The sequence below is a fragment of the Nycticebus coucang genome, chromosome 13 (assembly GCF_027406575.1).
Source record: "Nycticebus coucang isolate mNycCou1 chromosome 13, mNycCou1.pri, whole genome shotgun sequence".
Classification (NCBI taxonomy): domain Eukaryota; kingdom Metazoa; phylum Chordata; class Mammalia; order Primates; family Lorisidae; genus Nycticebus; species Nycticebus coucang.
This window is the reverse complement of record NC_069792.1, coordinates 61725712-61750404: the sequence shown is the minus strand read 5'-3', so window position 1 is coordinate 61750404 and position 24693 is coordinate 61725712. Positions and strand designations below refer to the sequence as shown.

At 34.9% G+C, this 24693-nt stretch overlaps 1 protein-coding gene across 12 annotated transcripts in view; it reads right to left on the bottom strand.

The window, feature by feature from the left end:
• VPS13B (vacuolar protein sorting 13 homolog B) overlaps nt 1-24693 on the bottom strand; it is a 980186-nt gene that overhangs the window by 803670 nt on the left and 151823 nt on the right. For all 12 annotated transcript variants that reach the window (XM_053558614.1, XM_053558617.1, XM_053558615.1 and 9 more), the window contains one exon: nt 23473-23597. In XM_053558614.1, the coding sequence (XP_053414589.1) occupies nt 23473-23597 (125 nt within the window). The remainder of the gene's footprint in view (nt 1-23472; nt 23598-24693) is intronic.

Sequence of the window (24693 nt, the reverse complement as noted above, 5' to 3'; positions counted from 1 at the left end):
GAATCTGCATACTCATACAAAAACATGGAAGTTAAATAACCTTATGCTGAATGATAGCTGGGTCAGAGATGAGATTAAGAAAGAAATCGCCAATTTTTTGGAACAAAACGACAATGAAGACACAAACTATCAGAACCTTTGGGACACCGCAAAGGCAGTTCTAAGAGGGAAATTTATAGCACTGCAAGCCTTCCTCAAGAGAACGGAAAGAGAGGAAGTTAACAACTTAATGGGACATCTCAAGCAACTGGAAAAGGAAGAACATTCCAACCCCAAACCCAGTAGAAGAAAAGAAATAACGAAAATTAGAGCAGAATTAAATGAAATTGAAAACAAAAGAATAATACAGCAGATCAATAAATCAAAAAGTTGGTTTTTTGAAAAGGTCAATAAAATAGATAAACCTCTGGCCAACCTAATCAGGAAAAAAAAGAGTAAAATCTAATCTCATCAATCAGAAACAACAAAGACGAAATAACAACCGACTCATCAGAAATCAAAAAAATCCTTAATGAATATTACAAGAAACTTTATTCTCAGAAATATGAAAATCTGAAGGAAATAGACCGATACTTGGAAGCACGCCACCTTCCAAGACTTAACCAGAATCAAGTGGAAATGTTGAACAGACCCATATCAAGTTCAGAAATAGCATCAACTATACAAAACCTCCCTAAAAAGAAAAGCCCAGGACCAGATGGTTTCACGTCAGAATTCTACCAAACCTTTAAAGAGGAATTAGTACCTATATTACTCAACCTGCTCCAAAATGTAGAAAAAGAAGGAAGACTGCCCAACACGTTCTATGAAGCAAACATCACCCTGATCCCCAAACCAGGAAAAGACCCAACAAGAAAAGAAAATTATAGACCAATATCACTAATGAATATAGATGCAAAAATATTCAACAAGATCCTAATAAATAGAATCCAGCAACACATCGAACAAATTATACATCATGACCAAGTTGGTTTTATCCCAGGGTGTCAAGGCTGGTTCAATATACGTAAATCTATAAATGTAATTCAGCACATAAACAAATTAAAAAACAAAGACCATATGATTCTCTCAATTGATGCAGAAAAAGCTTTTGATAATATCCAGCATCCCTTCATGATCAGAACACTCAAGAAAATTGGTCTAGAAGGGACTTTCCTTAAACTGATAGAGGCCATCTACAGCAAACCACAGCCAATATCATATTGAATGGAGTTAAATTGGAATCATTTCCACTCAGATCAGGAACCAGACAAGGGTGCCCATTGTCTTCCATTGCTTTTCAACATTGTAATGGAAGTTTTAGCCACCGCAATTAGGGAAGAAAAGGCGATCAAGGGTATCCATATAGGGTCAGAAGAGATCAAACATTCGCTCTTCGCAGATGATATGATTGTGTATCTGGAAAACACTAGGGACTCTACTACAAAACTCCTAGAAGTGATCAAGGAATACAGCAGTGTCTCAGGTCACAAAATCAACATCCATAAATCGGTAGCCTTTATATACACCAACAACAGTCAAGTTGAAAAAGCAGTTAAGGACTCTATCTCATTCACAGTAGTGCCAAAGAAGATGAAATATTTGGGAATTTACCTAACAAAAGACGTGAAAGATCTCTATAAAGAGAACTATGAAACTCTAAGAAAAGAAATAGCTGAAAATATCAACAAATGGAAAAACATACCATGCTCATGGCTAGGAAGAATCAACATTATCAAAATGTCCATACTACCCAAAGCAATATATAATTTCAACGCACTCCCTATTAAAGCTCCACTGTCATATTTTAAAGATCTTGAAAAAACATTACTTCGTTTTATATGGAATCAGAAAAAACCTCAAATAGCCAAGACATTACTCAGAAATAAAAACAAAACAGGAGGAATCACACTACCAGACCTCAGACTTTACTACAAATCAATAGTGATCAAAACAGCATGGTATTGGCACAAAAACAGAGAAGTAGATATCTGGAACAGAATAGAGAACCAAGAGATGAATCCAGCTACTTACCGCTATTTGATTTTTGACAAGCCAATTAAAAACATTCAGTGGGGAAAAGATTCCCTATTTAACAAATGGTGCTGGGTGAACTGGCTGGCAACCTGCAGAAGACTGAAATTGGACCCACACCTTTCACCATTAACTAAGATAGACTCTCATTGATTAAAGATTTAAACTTAAAACATGAAACTATAAAAATACTAGAGGAGAATGCAGGGAAAACCCTTGAAGAAATTGGTCTGGGTGAGTATTTCATGAGGAGAACCCCCCGGGCAATTGAAGCAGCTTCAAAAATACACTACTGGGACTTGATCAAACTAAAAAGCTTCTGCACAGCTAAGAACACAGTAAGCAAAGCAAGCAGACAGCCCTCAGAATGGGAGACGATATTTGCAGGGTATATCTCTGACAAAGGTTTAATAACCAGAATCCACAGAGAACTCAAACGCATCAGCAAGAAAAAAACAAGGGATCCCATCTCAGGCTGGGCAAGGGATTTGAAGAGAAACTTCTCTGAAGAAGACAGGCGCACGGCCTTCAGACATATGAAAAAATGCTCATCATCTTTAATCATCAGAGAAATGCAAATCAAAACTACTTTGAGATAATCATCTAACTCCAATGAGACTAGCCTATATCACAAAATCTCAAGACCAGAGATGTTGGCGTGGATGCGGAGAAAAGGGAACACTTCTGCACTGCTGGTGGGAATGCAAATTAATACATTCCTTTTGGAAAGATATATGGAGAACACTCAGAGATCTAAAAATAGATCTGCCATTCAATCCTGTAATTCCTCTGCTGGGCATATACCCAGAAGACCAAAAATCACAACATAACAAAGATATTTGTACCAGAATGTTTATTGCAGCCCAATTCATAATAGCTAAGTCATGGAAAAAGCCCAAGTGCCCATCAATCCACGAATGGATTAATAAATTGTGGTATGTGTATACCATGGAATACTATGCAGCCTTAAAGAAAGATGGAGACTTTACCTCTTTCATGTTTACATGGATGGAGCTGGAACATATTCTTCTTAGTAAAGTATCTCAAGAATGGAAGAAAAAGTACCCAATGTACTCAGCCCTACTGTGAAACTTATTTGGGGCTCTCACATGAAAGCTATAACCCAGTTACAACTTAACAATAGGGGGAAGTGGGAAAGGGGGGATGGGTAGAGGGAGGGGGATCGGTGGGATCACACCTGTGGTGCATCTTACAGGGGTATTTGCGAAACTTGGTAGATGTAGAATGTAAAGGTTTTGGCACAGTAACTGAGATAACGCCAGAAAGGCTACGTTAACCACTGTGATAAAAATGTGTCAAATGGTCTATGAAGCGAGTGTATGATGCCCCATGATCATATCAATGTATACAGTTATGATTTAATAAAAAAATAAATAAATAAATAAATAAAGCTTGCTATAGTTTTATACATATAGATATGTAATATTTATGTATGTATTTTGTTGTTGTTGTTGTTAGAGTTGTTGAGATAGAATCTCTGTCTCCTGGGTAGAGGGCTGTGGTGTCATAGCTCACAGCAACTTCAAACTGTTGGGACTTGAGCAAGCGTCTTGCTTCAGCCTTCCAAGAAGCTGGGACTACAGGTGCCCACCACTACACCCTGCTGTTTTTTCTATTTTTGGTAGAGAGTGGGTCTCCCTCTCTCTCAGGCTGTTCTTGAACTCCTGAGCTCAAGCAATCTACCCGCCTGGGCCTCCCCTCCCAGAGTGCTAGGATTACAGGTGTGATTCATAGCACTGGCCTGAAGTTATATATATTTTGAGGTGTAATAAAGCCTTTTTCAATTTTTAAAATTATTCCATGGGTTTTATGATAATCAAATAAGAATACTTCAAGAAATAAATTAAACATAAAAAGGCATTTACCTTAAAATAACATCTCTCCCAGGCCAGGCATGATGGCCCATGCCTATAATCCTAGCACTCTGGGAGGCTAAAGTGAGTGGATTGCTTGAGCTCGGGAGTTCAAGACCAGCCTAAGCAGGAACAAGACACTGTCTCAACTAAAAATAGAAAGAAAAAAAAAATTGCAGGGTGTAATGGCAGGACCTATAGTCCAACTATTCTAGAGGCTGAGGCAAGAGGACTGCTTGAATTAAAAAGTCCGAGGTTGCTGTGAGCTAAGATGCCACGGTACTGTACTCTAATGGGGCAACAAAGTGAGACTCTGTCTCAAAAAAAAAAAAAATTCTACCCCCCCAAAACAGTTAAACAAACACCATCAAGAGACAAAAAACCAAACATCTAGAAATAAAAATTCTGATAACATTCAAATATCTGAATATTTGCATTTATTAGAATAAACAAAAATGGAAGATATTCAGATGTTAGACTTTAATGGAATATTCTTTTCAGATTCTAGACTCTAATGGAATATTTCTTTCTAGACTCTAGAATCTAAAATAATATTTCTCTCCAGATTCTAGGATCTAAAAGAATATTAACTGAAAAATAGTAAAGCTTTGGTTTGTAGAAAAAAAGTAAAGATGAACAAAAATGAAAACTGAGCTTGTTAGCTTACTTCAGTAAAAAGAAATTTGATTGACTATGTCAGTTGTTTTCTAACATCTTGAAAATTTAAGTTAGCTGATCTAAAAATGTTTATTTAATTAACTGAATTCCAGTTCAAGCTGGGCACAGTTGTGAGTAACCCCACATACTTGAAAGGCTTAGACAGGAGATCTCTTCAGACCAGGAGTTTAAAAATGTAGAGACCTATGATCATGCCTGTAAATAGCAATTGCACTCCCGCACAGGAAACACAGTGAGAGCTCATCACAAAAGAAAAAAAAAAAAAACCCAGTTCAATTCATATTAATTAACATTTATTGGGCGGCGCCTGTGGCTCAAGGAGTAGGCACCGGTCCTGTATGCTGGAGGTGGCGGTTTCAAACCCAGCCCCGGCCAAAAATCAAAAAAAAAAAAAAAAAACATTTATTAAAAATCAACTATATGCTAGATCCAGAAGCATAAATGAAAATACGAAAAATAAAACTAGTCAAGATGCAAAAATGATAACATCTTATAATGACAAGACCAAGCATTTTCAAAAGTTAACATACCAATGATTTAAATATAAAAAACCAAAAAAACAAAAACAAAAATCTGCCCAATTACTAGCTACCATCTATCTCTCTGAGAAAAACAGACAAGTCTTTAACACAGAGTTGAATTCTATATTTAAATGAGTTTTAGATGCCAATAACCACAGAGCCAGGACCACAAACAACATTCCCACATCTATAATTTCTGAAAAATTATGACAAAAACCTAAGTCTACCTTAGGAAGGGGTAAGGACACAAAAGGACATTTGTACAACTTCTCAAGTCACAGTTAAAGCAACAACTATAATAAGATTTGGATTACCTCACACACATACATTCCAACCTTGGAATATAAAAACCTTTGGATACGAGTAAAGATAGTTATTTATGAACCTGAATACATTTTACTCAAGAAAAGCCATAAAGACTTTGAATTAAAAAAAAGTTAGCAATTAACACATGCTATATCAACAATAAACTTCAAAAAAAACATTATGGCAGATAAAGAGAGACAGACACAAAAAACCATATATTGTATTCTTCCAGTTATAGGTAAGAAAAGGCAAACTACAGAGACAAAGTAGATTGGTGGTTATCTGGGGCTGAGGATGGGGATTAATTGTAATGGGCATGAGGAATCTCACTAAAAGACATGAAAATTTTCAAAAACTAATTTATGATAAAATTTGCATCACTCAGTAAAGTTACTAGAAATCATTGTATTGTAAACTTGAAATGGATACATTATATACTATATAAAATATACCTTAATAAAGGTGTTTATTTTTAAAAAATACAAGTTAGCAAAACTATTCCTATGGAAGGATGCCTAAGGATTCAAACTCTTCACCAGTGGTGTAAAGCAGTTATCCTCAAACTTTTTTGGCACCAGGGACCAGTTTCATGGTGCAGGGGTGATGGTTTCAGGATTATTTAAGCACCTTACACCTCCACCTCAAATCATCAGGCATTAGGAGCATACAACCTAGATCCCTCAATATGCACAATTTACAGTGGGGTTCATGCTCATATGAAAATCTCATGCCACACATGATGTGACAAGAGACACAGCTAAGGCAGTAATTCAAGCACTGGGGAGCAACTATAAATACAGATGAAGCTCCACTGGCTCATCTCCTGTTGTGTGACCCAGTTCCTAACAGACCACAGACAGGAGGTTGGGGACCACAGGTATAAAGGACTGCTACTCTTAGATCTTGATTCATATAAGAAGACCTAAAATTGAAAATTGAATTCCAACTTCAGTATTTATATAAACATTAAGTTAAGACAGAATTATGTATAACATAAGTGTATTATCTCTCATAAGGCTGCTAGGAAGACATGCATGTAAGCCTCTTAGCATAACTCCTAGCACATCTAAGTTATTACAAATATTAGTTCGGAGTTATTGAAATTATCCCTACAAATTTGTAATATAAACCACTTACATGAGCTGGAATAAAAATTCTGTTCATGAGTTTTTTAAATATAAATTATATCATTTCTTGGCCTTCTGGTTAGATCAAGGGTGAAATTATAAATCATGTGTAAACCAGAAATACAGGGATTATTCAATGGGTATACAAAGCAACACTCAGCATAAGCTATGATTACAAGGTAATGATACACTCAGAAAGCTCTGCCAAAAAATTTAACATTGGTAATTTATAACCAAAGAAAGTATCTTTACATGAACATACATATTTAAAAACTTAACAATTTAAAATCTTTTTAATTAGGAAAAACTTTATGGACTTCTGATGTTTATTTACACTACACATTACAATATAAAAAATGGAAATTAGGAGTATAAAGCAAGGATACAATTTAAAACATGAACATTTGTGAATGGATTTTAAAAGCCCTAATAAAAATTATCCTCTAAATCTATGAGATTGCGTATAGTTGAATCTTGAACACGGTGATTAGGGGTACTATAACTCCTCATGCAGTCAAAAATCCACATATAGCTTTTGACTACCCAAAAACATAACTACTGATAGCCTATTGTTGGCTGGAATCCTTAACAATAACCTAGTCAATAAATACATATTTGTATGTTTTATATATATTATATACTGTATTCTTAAATAAAGTAAGCTAGAGAAAAGAAAATATTATTAAGAAAATCATAATGAAGAGAAAATATACAGTAGAACCTCTGTAAGTTGATCATCCAAGGGACTATAAAAACTGGTTGACATATGGAGGTGGTGAACATAAGGAACTAGGCCTATTGCACTGATACCTACATATAGTGCATGTGCAATCTATGAAAATTAGGTCAACTTAAGGATGTGATCAATTTGGGGAGGTTGTCAACTATGGGGGTTCTATTGTACTTATGATTCATCGAGTGGGAAGTGGATCATTACAAATGTCTTCATCCTCATCGTCTTCACGTGAATAGGCTGAAGAGGTCTTGCTGTCTCGGGTGGCAGGGTGGAAGGAGAAAAAGTAGAGTTGGGAGAGAGCAGGGAAACTAGTGTAACTTTACGGAAAAACATCATGAATTCCATAGAACAGTTTTGCTTTTTTATTTCTCTAAAAATATTTCTATATAGTACCAATCCTTCTTTCACCATTTGCTTTAGTTTTAGTGCCCAAATCATAGAATGGTCCCTGTCATAAAATAAAAAGTTAAAGCTGCCCTAAGTAATTAGAACCCATCTACCAAAGTGTATAATGTCAATTTATTTTCTGGCACTGTTCCTTCTATCTTCTTCCTCATCATCTGGTACTGGTTCATAAGTACTCATCTCTTCATTACTAATAAATGTTGCTTTGTGGCATGTTTTTTCCCCAGAATAGGACACTTTTTTCTACATTAAAGACCTTTTCAGATGGATACCTTGTCTCCTCAGTGATTCTCACCTGCTGGCAGCTAGGAAACTCATCTGCTGTTCCTTGGTCACAGTATCTTGACTTTTTTTTTTTTAAGCTAAACCTCTTTCTAAAATGATCAACCACCCTTTGCTGTCATTAAATTCTCTAGCTTGATATCCTTCATCTTCCTTTTTCTTTAAGTTGTTCCATAATAACTTCACTTTTTCTCAAATTATATTAGTCTGTAGGTTTTCCTTTGTTATAGCAATCATGTGCCCACATACGAAGCTTCATTTTCAATATGAGATAAAAAGGTATTTCACAAATAGAATAAAGTTTTTGTGCTTGTTGGTACACCTGCAGCAAAGGCTTCACAAATTTATTTATTTTTTCTTACAATGATCCTTATGCTGAATTCATTTATCTTGAAATGGCAGGCTACTATAACTGCAGACATCAATCTACAGTACATATCAAGCAACTCAACTTTTTCTTGCAATGTCATGATTTTTCTCTGTTTCTTGGGAGCACTTTCAACATCTAACAGCACTTGGATGGTACAGGTACCATGGTGTTACAGTATCACACGAAACACAATGACAAGTACATGAGAACCAAGAGAGATCACTTTTTAATAAGATAATCCAATTTCTTGAAGAGACAAACTGTCAGGAGCAGATGATTAGCATCACATTGCTTTTTAAGTAATAGGAGTTAACTATAAAATTATTTCAGTATGTACTACAGTTAGTTTTATGCATCTGTGAATTAATAGTATGTCTTTATGTTTTACATTTCTCTCAACAGCAAATGGGATCTAAGTGAGTAAATTTGATAAACATAAAGTTTTTAGAGATTTGTGTACATACAGATTTTTTTTTTGAGACAGAATATCACTCTATCACCCTGGGTAGAATGCCATGTGCCATGGCATCATCGTAGCTCACAGTAATCTCAAACTCTCCGTGACTCAGTGTCCAAAGTAGCTGGGACCATAAGCGTGCGCCACCACACCCATCTAGTTTTGCTATTTTGAGTAGAGCTTACTTTTGCTGAGGGTGGTTTCAAACTCCTGAGCTCAAGCAATCCACCTGCCTTGGACTCCCAGAGTGCTAGGATTATAGGCGTGAGCCACCGCGCCCAGCAGATTTGTGTATATTTTAGGGTAGTAAATGATAAAATAGACATTTATTTTACATATTCATGTCATGCCTTTTTTAATTTTTTTTAATATTTATGGTTTACACAGTTCCTCTAAAAGTTTTGTCAAATTGTCTCAAATCTTCATAAAAATTACAGAAAAAAATATATGAGTAAGTGGTATCATGCAGTTCAAACTTGTGTTGTCCAAGCTATACAGGTTAAAATAACTCCTCAGATGAAGATAAGAGAATTAATGTTCCAGTTTATTCCTAGTAGTTGTAAGACGTTCACTTAAACAGAATGGGGACAATGTAAGGGTATATGGCATGCCTTTGCGGTGTGGTACACAACGATAAAAGGGACTAACAAATGCAAATATTGTAACCTAGTTGTTTGTACCCTCACATTAACCTGAAATAAGAACAAACATCACTATGCACTCCATGAATATTTAGAAGCATTGTGTCAATTAATATGAACAAATGAAAGAATGAACAAAAATAAAAATTTTTCTAAAAAGCAGACAGATGAAAAGAAACATAGTTTTGGAAACAAAGCCATAAAAAACGTATCTCCAGGTGCTTTAGAAGCACCCAACTCTCAGTTCTAGAGGTCTCAAACTGTGGTCTTTTTAAGAACAGGGCAGTTGAGCAAACATCATTTTAAGGGAGGTTACTTACTATTTATGTTGTTAATATAATGATTATATTTACAGTTTTTCGATTTGAACATTCCAGCTTCCATTAAAGCTGAAAGAATTTATTCTACCGTCATTTCTGAGCAGAGATAGAACAGGATTGCTTCAGTTTCAGTTCCAGAGTGGCAAAAGGACCAGTGTCTGCCTTACGTGTCCTGCAGATACCACGTCAGTGTCACCAGCCTATCATCACCAAGTCCTGTACCTTTCAATTAACACAAATCTCAAGATAGATTCCACAGAACCATTTTCCTCCTACAAATGAACTGTTCAATAACTCCATTAGTTAAAACAATGCTATTTGGTGATATTCTAAGTAAGGAATGGATACTTACAAGGATCCCTCAATCTTGAAAAGAAATATGGGTTTCTCACAAATTTCTCTGAGAATGAATATGGCTCAAAGTATACATAGGGAATAATTACAACAGAGAAGAAACATTATTCTTAGGCAGAAATCCACGTATGAACTTCACATAAAAGCACTTTTGATTCAGTAAAAGAAATTTAAATCTGCTTCATAATGCCTCACAAAGTAACTAAAATCCTTTGAATAAAACATACAAGCAATAGATAGATGACTATACACCAAAAGTGTGTCACAAAGACTCAGTAATTGAAATAATGTCCAAGATTCCACCCAATGCTAATATCCACAATCATAAAAGATTAGCATTATAATAATAGCTATATTATTAACTGATACTAGCAAGGTTCACATTTATTACCTGAACTATCATAAAGAGACTCTCAATCTTTGGAAATCCATTTTTGCTATAAGGCAATTAACCAAAAGTTAATGTATCTCTTCACTCCTTCAAGTAAAAAAGGGATCAAAAACTTGGTAACCAGATAATCCTCCGTGAAAATCCTTGTCTGGCCACTATGTGACTTTGGATAACTTATTTAAGATGACTGAATTGCAGTTTATAAGATGGAATATCATCTTACCTCACAGGGTTGGTATGAAAACTTTGTTAAACTAGGTATCTTGGACTATATAAAAAAGTACAGTATTCTCTCTAAGATTCTACCCATTCCTTAATAACCTGCTTAAAGGTTATCCCCTCCATGGTATCCATGACTTTATAATCCAAAATATTCCTTCTTTTTATACTCTGAACTTTCAAAATATATTGTATACATCTCTCTATAAATGCAATCCTATTCTTAAACCCTCAATTATAGGAGAAAGTGAATCTGAGACTTCCTGATAATTTAAGTTAAACAAACCTGATCAGAAAGAAATGGGGCTACTGAAAATTTGATTAACTGGTTTGACTATTTTCAGGGATTCATATTAAAAAGCTTAAGACATCATTATTCATGTACAAGTTCAAAGTAACTTTCCTCCCCCACTGTATCCAGTGATACATGAATATCTGATTTGGGCACTAAAGCCTATTTCTAATAGGACTTCTTCGTGTAAACTATCCCTGATATCCCAGAAAAATTTTCTGCTTTCTTTAAACTTCTAAGATATCCTGCTTAAGAGTTAATTTTGTAATTTCAGGACAACTGCTTACATATGTGTCTTCCCAACTCGACCAAAATTTCATGGTCAGGGAAGGGTAATTCTTACACTGTTCACATTCTATCATATTCTTTTCCCAACCTCAACACATGGCAAAGTGTCTATCAAAACATAGATAATTGAAAAAATATTTAATGAATCACATCTAATTTTCTATCATACAATTAAAGCTTATTAGGAAAAAGGGGGAAAAGGGGAATAAAAAAGATGTTGATACAAACTGCAAGAACTTATTCATAAATTAAAATTACAAATCAAAAATGTATCATCAGGCTGAGTACAGTGGCTCATGCCTATAATCCTAGCATTCTAGGAGGCCGAGGCGGGTAGATTGCCAGGGCTCACAAGTTTGAGACCAGCCTGAGCCAGAGTGAGACCCTGTCTTTGAAAAATAGCCGTGTGTTGTGGCAGGCACCTGTAGTCCCAGCTACTTGGAAGGCTGACACAAAAGAATGGCTTGAGCCCAAGAGTTTGTGATCTCTGTGAGCTATGACACCAAGACATTCTACCAAGAATGACAAAGTGAGACCCTGTCTTAAAAAGATAATAATAAAATAAAATTAAAATGTGTCATCAATGTCGAGCAATAGAACACTATATAGTAACCAAACTAAACAATCTAAAAACTATATTCTATAGATTGGATGTCACAAACATTATTTCAAGTGGAAAAACAAGTCAAAAAGAAACATATATTTAACTTTATTTAATTTTTTTTTTTTTTTTGAGAGAGACCCTCAAGCTGTCACCCTGGGTAGCATCTCCTAGGCTTAAGGGATTCTCTTGCCTCAGCCTCCCAAGTAGCTGGGACTACAGGCACCCGCCACAATGCCTGGCTATTTTTTGGTTGTAGTTGTCATTGTTGTTTGGCAGCCCAGGCTGGATTCGAACCTGTCAGCTCAGGTGTATATGGCTGGCACCTTAGCTGCTTGAGCTACAGGCGCCGAGCCGAAAAAGAAACATATTTTATGAGTCCATTTATATTAAGTCCAAGAATAGACAACCCTAGGAGGCAAATCACAAAGACGGACCAGAAGGATCGTTCAGCTGACATCTCTTAGAATGACTGGAGAAAAATAAAGAACCCAGCATTACCTGGCACGGGGACCTTACCCAGAGTAATAGCTCAGGGAGCACAATGAGGAGATAGTGAGGTTGATACAGCATAAGATCCCAAGCAATGGAAATCTGATGAATTAGACAAGTGATTGCGATTAGATGGGATCTAATGCCCCCCACAGAGGTCCGAAATGGGAGGAAGCCTTTCCAAAGTTTTCAGTAGTTGGGGGTAGCTGCATTTTGAGTGGAAAATCTTAGAAGAGTGGATGAACTTGAACAGTATACACAACCAGATGTGAATCCCAGTTGCAGTGGATGTCACATAGGTTTGGGGACTGACAAGGCAGCCATACTGAGAAGGTCTCTGTCAGGCAGCTGCTATTGCCAGAACGTCCTGAGAAGGACTTAGTAGGGGCCTAAGGCACAGTCATCTTAATTCCACCTGCTGGATCAGAACTCAACTCATGGGAGAGGCTGAGGGACTCCCATTCCTCATGGGAACTGGGGTCAGGAGGCATTGTGAGACCTGCCCCTGAATGATTCTTGTGAGCTTTAAGATCCCAACTTGGCAGGGTCTGAATACTGAGGGAAAAAATCGGGCAATCACCAAAGGCAATAAGTTTCAATTAAGGACCATAGAGGTTGCTGGCTATATTCTCTGTCTCCTCAAAAAAACCACAGCACCACTAGGTGTCCTGGCAACATATTGTACCATACTGTCATCAAGAGCAAGGACTTCTGTTTGAAACAAAGGAGGCAGAGAGAAGGAAAAAGGAGGATAAGGAGGTGAACCAACAGAAAAAATTCAGGCAACATGAGAAAGTAAAACAGAGGAACTCCACTAGGGACCATGAGGCAGCTGCAGAAGACTCCACCTTAAAAGAAGTAATGGACTTCACAGACAGAGAATTTAAAATAAGGATGATTAAGATAATAAAAGGAATGGATGAGAAAATGGAAAGACAAAAGTCGGACGAGAGAAATGTAGAATATAGACAGGCTATGGCGGAGCTTAAGGAAATGAAGTAGACAATCAGGAAATGTAAAAATGCAGTAGAAAGTATCAACAATAGCTTAGACCATGGAGAAGAAAGACCTTGAGAGCTAAAGAATAAACTTTTCAAGTTAAGCCAGGTAGTTAAAGAGGCAGAAAATAAGAGAGAGAAAGCAGAACAGGCCCTTACAGAACTACAAGACTCCATGAAGCCTTCAAACATATGAATAGTAGGGATTCTTGAAGGGGAAGAAGATTGTCCCAAAGGTATAGAAGCCCTACTGGAGACTATCATAAAGGAAAACTTCCAAAGTTTTACTAAAGACCATGACACACTCCTTTCGGATGGTATGGAACCCCAGATCATCTCAACTCAATCAGAGCCTCCCCAAGACACATTGTAATGAACCTGTCCAAAGTCAGATGAGAGAAAAAATTCTGAAAAAAAGGAGTAAGCACCAACTGACCTACAGAAGCAGAGCCATTAAGATGACAGCAGACTTTTCAACTGAAACCCTCCAAGCCAGAAGAGCTTGGTCATCCACCTTCAACATTCTTAAACAAAACAATATCCAGCACAGGATTCTGTATCGTGCTAAACTAAGCTTCAAAACTGTTGAAGAAATCAAATCTTTTCGGGTATACAAACACTGAGGAAATTCGCCACAAGACCAGAACTACAGGAAATACTTAGACCTATTCTCAACACTGAACATCACAATGGACCACCACCGAACTAAACACCTAGCAGCCAAAGGCCAAAGCTTACCTTCCACAATGGCACAAAGGATAAACTACACAACAGACTTTCTCATAACAAAATGAATAAAATTCTAAAACATTTATCAATACTCTCAATAAATGACAATGGCTTGAATTCTCTATGGAAGAGGAATAGTATGGCTGATTAGATAAAAAAAGCACAAGTCATCCAAATGCTGTCTCCAGGAGACATACCAAGCTCTAAAGGACAAATCAAGACTCGGGATTAATGGGAAAAAAAAAAAAAAAACCAGTACTTCAAGCAAATGGAAATCAGAAGAAAGATGGGGTTGCAATATTATTTTCAGATACCAGCAGATTTAAAGCAACTAAAGTTAAAAAAGACAAAGATGGACACTTTATACTGGTCAAAAGAAAAGTATAACAAGAAGACATTTTAATTTTAAATATTTATACACCCAACTTAAATGCTCCCAGATTTATGAAACAGACCTTGACAGATCTGAGCAATATGATATCCCATAACATCATAATAGTCAGGAACCTTAATACCCATATCTGACAGAACTAGACAGATACTCTTAACCAGTGCTTCTTAACCTTCCTAATTGCCACCTTGTTACAAATGGAGCAAAGGGGTCATGACCCACAAGTTGAGAATCCCTGCTCTAAACAGAAACAAAACAAATACACAAAGGACTTGAATGTGACTCTAGAACAAAAGGGGTTAAGAGACATATACAAAACACACCATCCAAAAGGAATGTATTAATTTGCATTCCCACCAGCAGTGCAGAAGTGTTCCCTTTTCTCCGCATCCACGCCAACATCTCTGGTCTTGAGATTTTGTGATATAGGCTAGTCTCATTGGAGTTAGATGATATCTCAAAGTAGTTTTGATTTGCATTTCTCTGATGATTAAAGATGATGAGCATTTTTTCATATGTCTGAAGGCCGTGCGCCTGTCTTCTTCAGAGAAGTTTCTCTTCAAATCCCTTGCCCAGCCTGAGATGGGATCCCTTGTTTTTTTCTTGCTGATGCGTTTGAGTTCTCTGTGGATTCTGGTTATTAAACCTTTGTCAGAGATATACCCTGCAAATATCGTCTCCCATTCTGAGGGCTGTCTGCTTGCTTTGCTTACTGTGTTCTTAGCTGTGCAGAAGCTTTTTAGTTTGATCAAGTCCCAGTAGTGTATTTTTGAAGCTGCTTCAATTGCCCGGGGGATTCTCCTCATGAAATTCTCACCCAGACCAATTTCTTCAAGGGTTTTCCCTGCATTCTCCTCTAGTATTTTTATAGTTTCATGTTTTAAGTTTAAATCTTTAATCCAATGAGAGTTTATCTTAGTTAATGGTGAAAGGTGTGGGTCCAATTTCAGTCTTCTGCAGGTTGCCAGCCAGTTCACCCAGCACCATTACATTCCTTTTGGAAAGATATATGGAGAACACTCAGAGATCTAAAAATAGATCTGCCATTCAATCCTGTAATTCCTCTGCTGGGCATATACCCAGAAGACCAAAAATCACAACATAACAAAGATATTTGTACCAGAATGTTTATTGCAGCCCAATTCATAATAGCTAAGTCATGGAAAAAGCCCAAGTGCCCATCGATCCACGAATGGATTAATAAATTGTGGTATGTGTATACCATGGAATACTATGCAGCCTTAAAGAAAGATGGAGACTTTACCTCTTTCATGTTTACATGGATGGAGCTGGAACATATTCTTCTTAGTAAAGTATCTCAAGAATGGAAGAAAAAGTACCCAATGTACTCAGCCCTACTGTGAAACTAATTTGGGGCTCTCACATGAAAGCTATAACCCAGTTACAACTTAACAATAGGGGGAAGTAGGAAAGGAGGGGGTGGGTAGAGGGAGGGGGATCGGTGGGATCACACCTGTGGTGCATCTTACAGGGATATTTGCGAAACTTGGTAGATGTAGAATGTAAAAGTTTTGGCACAGTAACTGAGATAACGCCGGAAAGGCTATGTTAATAACCACTGTGATAAAAATGTGTCAAATGGTCTATGAAGCGAGTGTATGATGCCCCATGATCATATCAATGTATACAGTTATGATTTAATAAAAAAAAAAAAAAAAACACCATCCCAAAGCTAAGGAATATACACTTTTCTAATCAGCCCTTGGAAAATACTCCAAAATCAACCAAATCCTAGGATACAAATCAAACCTCAGCATAATTAAAAGAATAGAAATTGTAAATTTTATCTTCTCAGAACACAAGGCAATAGAGGTGGAACTCAACTCCGACAAAAACGTTCATCCCCACACAAAGACTTGGAAATTAAACAACCTGATGCTGAATGATAGTTGGGTACAAGAAGATATAAAAGATGAAACTGTTAAATTCCTCAAACATAACAACAATGAAGACACAAGTGGGATAACAGCAAAAGCAGTACTGAGAGGGAAATTTATCACATTAGATGTCTACATTCAAAAAAACAGAAAGAGAGCTCATCAACAAAATCATGAACCATCTTATGAAATTGGAAAAGGAAAAACAATCTAATCCCAAACCCAGCAGAAGAAAAGAAATAACCCAAATTAAATCAGAGATTAATGAAATTGAAAATAAAAGAATCATCTAGAAAAATAACCCAAACAAAAAGTTGGTTTTTCAAAAAAATAAATAAAATCGATAAACCTTTGGCCAGATTAACTAGAACCACAAAAGTAAAATCTCTAATAAACTCCATCACAAACGATAAAAGGAAAATAATAACAGATACCACAAAGATACAAGAGATGATCTCTGAGTACTACAAGAAACTCTATGCCCAAAAATTAGACAATATGGAGGAAATGGATTGGAATCACATCCCCTCCCTACACTTAATCAAGGAAATAGATCTCTTGAACAGACTATTGAAAACAGCAATTTCAAGAAATGAGATTGAAGAACAAAAAAAAAAATCTCCCAACAAAAAAGCCCTGGTCCAGATGGCTTCACACCAGAATTCTATCAAACCTTAAAAGAACTTATACACATGCTGCAGAAATTATTCCAAAAAAATTCAAAAGGAAGGAATATTTCCCAACACATTCTCTGAAGCAAACATCACCCTGATACCAAAACCAGAAAAAGACTCAACTAAAAAGGAGAATTTCTTTTAAATTTTTCTAAACAGAAAATTTAGAAAATTTTAGAAAATTTCTATTTTTCTAAATAGAAAATTTTAAAAATTTCTCAGTAATGAATTCTGAGACCAATCTCAGTAATGAATATGGAGACGCAAAAATTCTCAAAAAATCCTAGCCAATAGATTACAGCTACACGTAAAAAAAAAAAAAAAAAGATCATTCATCACAATCAAGTAGGCTTCATCCCAAGGATGCAAGACTGGTTTAATATACACAAGCCCATAAACATAATTCACCATATCAACAGAAGCAAAAACAAAGACCATATGATCCTCTCAATAGATGCAGAAAAAGCATTCTACAAAATTCGGCATCCTGGCTGGGTGTGGTGGCTCAAGCCTATAATCCTAGCACTCTGGGAGGCCAAGGCAGATGAACTGCCCTGAGCTCAGAGGTTTGAGACCAGCCTAAGCCAGAGTGAGACCCCCGTCTTTACCAAAAAAAAAAAAAAAAAAAATCCAGGTGTTGTGGCAGGCCCCTGTAGTGCCAACACTCAGGAGGCTGAGACAAAAGAATCGCTTAAGCCCAAGAGTTGGAGGTTACTGTGAGATATGATGCCACAGTACTCTACCAAGAGCCACAAAATGAAACTCTGTCTCAATAAAATAAATAAATAAATAAAATTCAGCATCCTTTTCTAATTGGAGTACTTAAGAATATACGCATATGTGGCACATTCTGAATCTGACTGAAGCCGTCCACAACAAACCCAAGCTAGTATCATACTAAATAGAGTAAAACTGAAAGCTTTTCCACTTAGAACTAGAACCGGACAAGGTTGTCCTCTAGGGCCACTACTATTCAACGTAGTGCGGAAGTTCTACCAAATACAATCAGGCAAGAGAAGAAAATAAAGGGTATCCAAATGGGAGCATAGGAGGTCAAACTCTTGCTCTTTGCCGATAATATGATCTTATACTTAGAGAACCCCAAAGACTCATCCACAAAATTCCTGGAAGTGATCAAAAAATACAGCAGTGTCTCAGAATAAAAAAATCAGTGTCCACAAATCAGTAGCCTTTGTACATGCCAATAACAGCCAAGATAAGAAGCTAATCAAGGACACAATTCCCTTCACAGGAGCTTGAAAAAAAATGAAATACCTAGGAATATACATAACAAAAGAAGTGAAGAATCTCTACAAAGAAAATTATGAAACTCTAAGAAAAGAAATAGCAAAAGATATTAACAAATGGAAAAACCTACTATGCTCATGGCTGGAAAGAACCAACATTGTGAAAACGTCTATACTACCCAAAGCAATCTACATATTCAATACAATCCTCGTTAAAATACTATCATCATACTTTCAACATTTGGGGAAAAAAATTCTTCGTTTTGTATAGAACCAGAAGAAACCCCGTATAGCCAAGGCAATTCTTAATAATAAAAACAAAGCCAGGGTATTACTCTACAAGACTTTCTGCTACACTACAAGGCCATAGTGAGCAAAACAACATGGTATTGGCACAAAAATAGAGACACTGACATTTAGAACCAAATAGAAAACCAAGAGATAAAACTAATATCTTACAGCTACCTGACCTTCGATAAACCAAGTAAGAACATTCACTGGAGAAAAGAATCCCTATTCAATAAATGGTGCTGGGAGAACTGGATAACCACATGTAAAAGACTGAAACCGGACCTGCACCTCTCACCACGTACAAAAATTGATTCAAGATGGATAAAAGATTTAAATCTAAGGCATGAAACTATAAAAATTCTCAAAGTGTGGGGAAAACACTTGAATGTAAAGGCCTGAGTAAAGATTTTATAAAGAAGACTTCTGTGGCAATTGCAACAACAACAAAAATAAACAAATGGGACTTAATTACACTGAAAAGCTTCTGTACAGCTAAGGAAAGAACAACCAAAGCAAACCAAAGACAGCCCTCAGAATGGGAAAAAATACTTGCCTATTATGAATTGGACAAAAACTTGGTAACTAGGATCTATGGAGAACTCAAATGAATCAACAAAAAAAGACCAAAAAAATCCCAAATATCACTGGGTAAGAGACACGAATAGAACCTTCTCTAAAGAAGACAGACAAATGGCTAACATATGAAAAAAGGCACATTGTCCCTAATCATCAGAGAAACGCAAATTAAAACTACCCTGAGATATCACCTAACCCCAGTGAGAATGGCCCACATCACAAAGTCTCAAAGCTGCAGATGCTGGCATGGATGTAGGGAGAAGGCAATGCTTTTATACTGCTGGTGGGACTGCAAACTAATACAACCTTTTTGGAAGGAAGTATGGAAACCCTCAAAGAACTCAAGTTAGACTTCCCACTTGATCCTGCAATCCCATTATTAGGCATCTACCCAGAAGAAAAAAAAATCCTTTTATCATAAAGACATTTGCACTAGACTGTTGATTACAGCTCAATTTACAATCGCCAAAATGTGGAAGCAGCCTAAATGCCCACCAACCCAGGAATGAATTAACAAGCTGTGGTATATGTATACCATGGAATATATTCAGCCACAAAAAAGATAGTGACTTTACATCATTTGTATTACCCTGAATGGAGGTGGATCACATTCTTCTTAGTAAAGCATCACAAGAATGGAGAAGCAAGAATCTATTCTTGCTATTGTAATATGAAGGCAGCAGATGAGCTAAGACAAAAGAATGACCAAGTTGGCAGAAGGGAGCAGGCAAGGGAATAGCAGCAGTGGGTGGGGGGGTCATGAATGCCATACCTCTTGGGGTAGGACACAATTATAAGAGGGACTTTATCCAGCAAATGCAATCAGTGTAACCTAATTCTTTGTACCCTCTATGAATCCTAAACAATAAAAACATTTTTAAAAAAAGAAATAGTCAAGAACAAGGGTCTGCAAACCACAGCCCACAGGCCAAACCCAGCTTGCTGTTTTTGTAAGTGAAGTATTGTTGGAACAGAGAAAAAAGAAAAAGAAAAAAAAAAGAATAGATGAAATTAATCTATGTTTTAAGAAATAAGAATAGTGACTCGGCACCCATAGCATAATGGTTACGGTACCTGCCACATGCACCGAGGCTGGTGGGTTCGAACCCAGCCCAGGCCAGCTAAAAAACAATGACAACTGCAACAACAACAACAAAAAGAAAAAAAAATAGCCGGGCACTGTGGCAGACGCCTGTGGTCCCAGCTACTTGGGAGGCTGAGGCAAGAGAATAGCTTGAGCCCAAGAGTTTGAGGTTGCTGTGAGCTGTGATACCCAGCACTCTACTACAGGCAACATAATGAGGCTCTGTCTCAAAAAAAAAAAAAAGAAAGAAGAATAGTGATTAATTAAAGGAGGGAGAAATCCTAAAGAGAGGCTTTAGGATACTGATAATGTTCTGTTTCTTCATCTTTGAGCAGATTACCAAAGGTTCAGTTCACTTACAAATATCTCAAGCTATAAATTCATAATATCTGTACTTTTCTATAGACATTACTCCAATTAAAATTTTAAAAATGTTAGAAATCTATTGTAACCAAGGTAAAAAAAGAAAAAAAAAAAGTTAAGTCCAGGAAAGTATCTGGAAATACTATGGAAATGTTTAAGATTACTATCTAAAGCAAACTAAGGCTTAATTCTACTAGTGGCTATGATAGAGGTTATGATAATTTACTGTCCATAACCAATTCTCCATTGACCTTTCAATACCCTCATATTTAAAAAAAGAGAGAAATTTGAATTTAAATTAAATGCCAAATTTTCTGTCATTAAATATTATTGGTCACTGTGTCCTTTCTACCATATCCTACTCATTTCAATCCTCTTTTAAGAAGCTAACAGAACTAAATATTAACCTGACATTTAACAGGAAGCAAAAAAATTTTTAAGTTTATTTTTATGTTTAGAAATTACAATGTGTAGATGAAAGATACAATGTAATCCAAAAAAATTTTAAACAAGTTCTAAGAAACCTGAGTAATAGTTTGCTCACTGAAGCTTAATACATTCCTAGGAAATTTTAAATGAGAGAAAAATAATTTATTTTCAGTCTAACCACATATTTTTAAAAATTAACAAACCTGATTAAAGTAAACTTCATTAGTTTAAAATGTCATAAATAACAGTTCAATTTAGAAATACTTTTAAATAAAAGTATAAACCATTTTGCTAATTTACATAAACACAAGATTTTCAAAAACATACTAAAAATATTTTTTACAGTGGGCTATGTAAGTGCCTTTGTTTCAAAAGCTGTGGCCTTTAGTAAAAATGTTCTTCTTACTACTGAATGAAATATATACAGAGAATCATAAATGTGCTTTAAGAAAGTCTGAAATGAGACATTTTAAAATCCAAATGAAACAGCATATATAACCTGAGGAAGGGGAGGACCATAAATGGAAACCTAGTTAAGATTTAATGATACAACCAGGATGTCTTACTAAAATAATCTTCTCCCACTGCACAAGCTAAAAAGCTCAGTCTTCCAGCTGACTTTGATTTAATTTAAATCACCATAAGAAGTACTTTATCTGGTATTTTATTAACTTTAAACTGCATTTAAATAAGCAATATCTCAATTTATTGAGTTTTTTCTTTGTTATTTTCAAATTACAGTTGCTAAGAATATATGAATTATATTAAAGATAATTCATTTTCTATTTATTGAAAAAATGATTTCTAGAAACTATTACAAATCACTATACTTCTGTAAAATGCAACAAAAATATTTCTGGAATAATGCAGAAGCACTCTTACCTATAAAAAAGCAAAATGCATCCAAACAAATATCAATATTCTATGACCTCATGCTTTCAGTGTTTAACTGAAATATTTTCTTTCAGATGTCTGAAGACATATCTTAATTCCCATGTGACAATATTTGTAGTAAGCCCTACATATCCTTAAAATGAATCTTACTTATTCACATATTTGTTCCATTTCATATGAAGTCTATTGTTTGGAAAATTTGGGCTTTTATTAAAGAAACTAAGAATTTTCTATAGTAAATAGTAAACTGTTATAAAAAATTATTTTGATCTTCTAAATGATAAATAAATTAGCACATAACTGAGAAAATAGTTCTCACAAATACCTAGTAAAATTAATATGGACATGCCAAGTGTGACATACCCCATGGTAATTAATATATTAGAATATAAAGCTTGGCTCAAATGCAATATTTTTACACAAATAAAAAGTTAAATCCATCTCTATATAATAAATAACATATGACAAATATGGATAAGGACAAAGGAAAATGTATAAAGAGATAATTAAGAATAATCATTTAATAATGGTTTCATTTAGTAGAATTAGTTCCAAGACATAAGTCTAACCTTTTTTTCTAATTTCTGGATCAATATGCAAATTTCCTTGCAACTGTTAGCATTTACCTTATTAATTTCATTCTAAAAGTTATAAAGTATTAAAGAAAACATTTTCAGCAACTGAAATATTTTAGACAAAGAAATTAATTCTATTTTCTGAAAGTTTTATCACTTTTAATAACAAACTAATAGATAACATACCCTATGAAATAAGCTTACTAATTAGGATAAAAAAGCAGAAGATACATTCCAAATAATTCAAATATAAACTGTAGAAACATTTCATCAAAAAATTATTTCATATATTTAAATACTATTTTATATAACTTTTTCTTTAATACCTATATTGAAAGTATTACTTTCAACTAAAAATATGTGATCAGCAACTACTTGTTTTCTTTCTATGAATATCTTTAAATTTAGGAAATGTTACCTCCAAATGAAACAGCCTGATCCTAATTAAAATGATAAGGGCTAAAATCAATTTCTTCCAAAATACACCTGCTAGACATATCAAATATATTCTAATTCTATGTAATAGGTATACTATACTTTTGTCAGTGCCTATAAATACATATGAAATTAATATTTCATAGATAAATGCCTTGGCCTTGATATCAATTTGCAACTCTTTTTTTAAAAATTTTTATATCTTCTCTCTCAAAAAAAAAAAAAAAAACACTTTTCCCTTTTCCTTGTAAATTCCTATTACAGTCCGAGGCAGCAATATTTAATTTTATTTCCAACACGAATTAACAATTATTACCCCAATAACAGTTATTACTATCACAAAAGATAGCATGAACAAACATATTCAAGATATTTAAAGGAGATTTTTAGTGTCTCAGTAAAAGACAATACAACTTCAAACACTTTTATAATGTTTTAGATAAAACTAATACATAGGAATAATACAGATACATTAATAAATGAAAATTAACATAAATCACATGTTAACACATAAGACTTACCAGCAAGTGGGGAGTTTCAGAAGTTTACCATAAAGAGCAGTGCTGAAGGAGGGAATAATTGGTACAGGTAAGCAGTAACACCCACTACAATCCAAAGATGTTAGTCCTGCCTGGAAACCAAATATCTGAAAGAAAAGAAATAGGTCCAAATGTTCATAAAGTTTTAACAAGCACGGATGAAATATGTCCGTTTCAATTTGCTGTACAACAGCTGCACACTAAATATGCTCCAAAGTCTTTTTCCACTTCCCAATCAACATTTTCATTTATTCAATGACATTAAGTTAAAATCAAGACATCTAAATATAAAACATTTATTTCATATTTTTTAAATTTCACATTCTATTTCTGTACATAATCCTCATGTAGTGTTTTATCGTCTACTATATGTACATCTTTTCCATAAATATAAATAACTATGTTTTCTACATTGTAAAATATAAATTTAATAGATTAGTGTTAATGTTATATGACTAAAATGACATTAACTACAGGAAGAACAATCCTAAAAATGTATTTTGCCTTTAACTTCCATTATGCACACACAAAAAGAATATATAAAAATATCCTAAAATGTTGTTTCTTTTCCCTTTCTTTTGTGAAAATAATTGTAGAGTTGAGATTTTACACCCCAGGAAATTTAGTACATGGCATAAACTATTCTTTTCATGTTTACATTTCAAGTGAACAGTTCATACTAAAATATTTTTATAACCGATCCCTGAATTCCTGGACACTACATTTGTCTTAATATAAAGAAACAACATAATATCACATTTTACATAAAATATTATAGGGAACTGATGATATTTCTGCTCAAATTATTTTGAATATAATAAAAGATAAACATTTTCACACTGGAAACACTGACACATAGGGATACAAAAGAAAGTTATTGTTTTCCGGTAATATGCAAAAGCAGCTTAATTCAAACATTCATCTTTAGTTATTATTTTTCATTCCTTGAGTTTATGAAATTGACTTCCTTATCTCTGGGATTACTAAGTATTAACTGTTAAATTCTAAACTAAACTATGTTTAAAGGTTCTTCATAACTAATTTTCAAAACAAAATATTCAATGAACAAAAAATAACTATCATTTTCTTTAAAAAGTATTAAGGTATTTCCAAATACTTTCAAAATCTATTATGTCCCTAACATTCATCCAACTAATAAAGTTAAATTCTTTCTTCTAAAATCACTTTTCAGTGAACAAAATA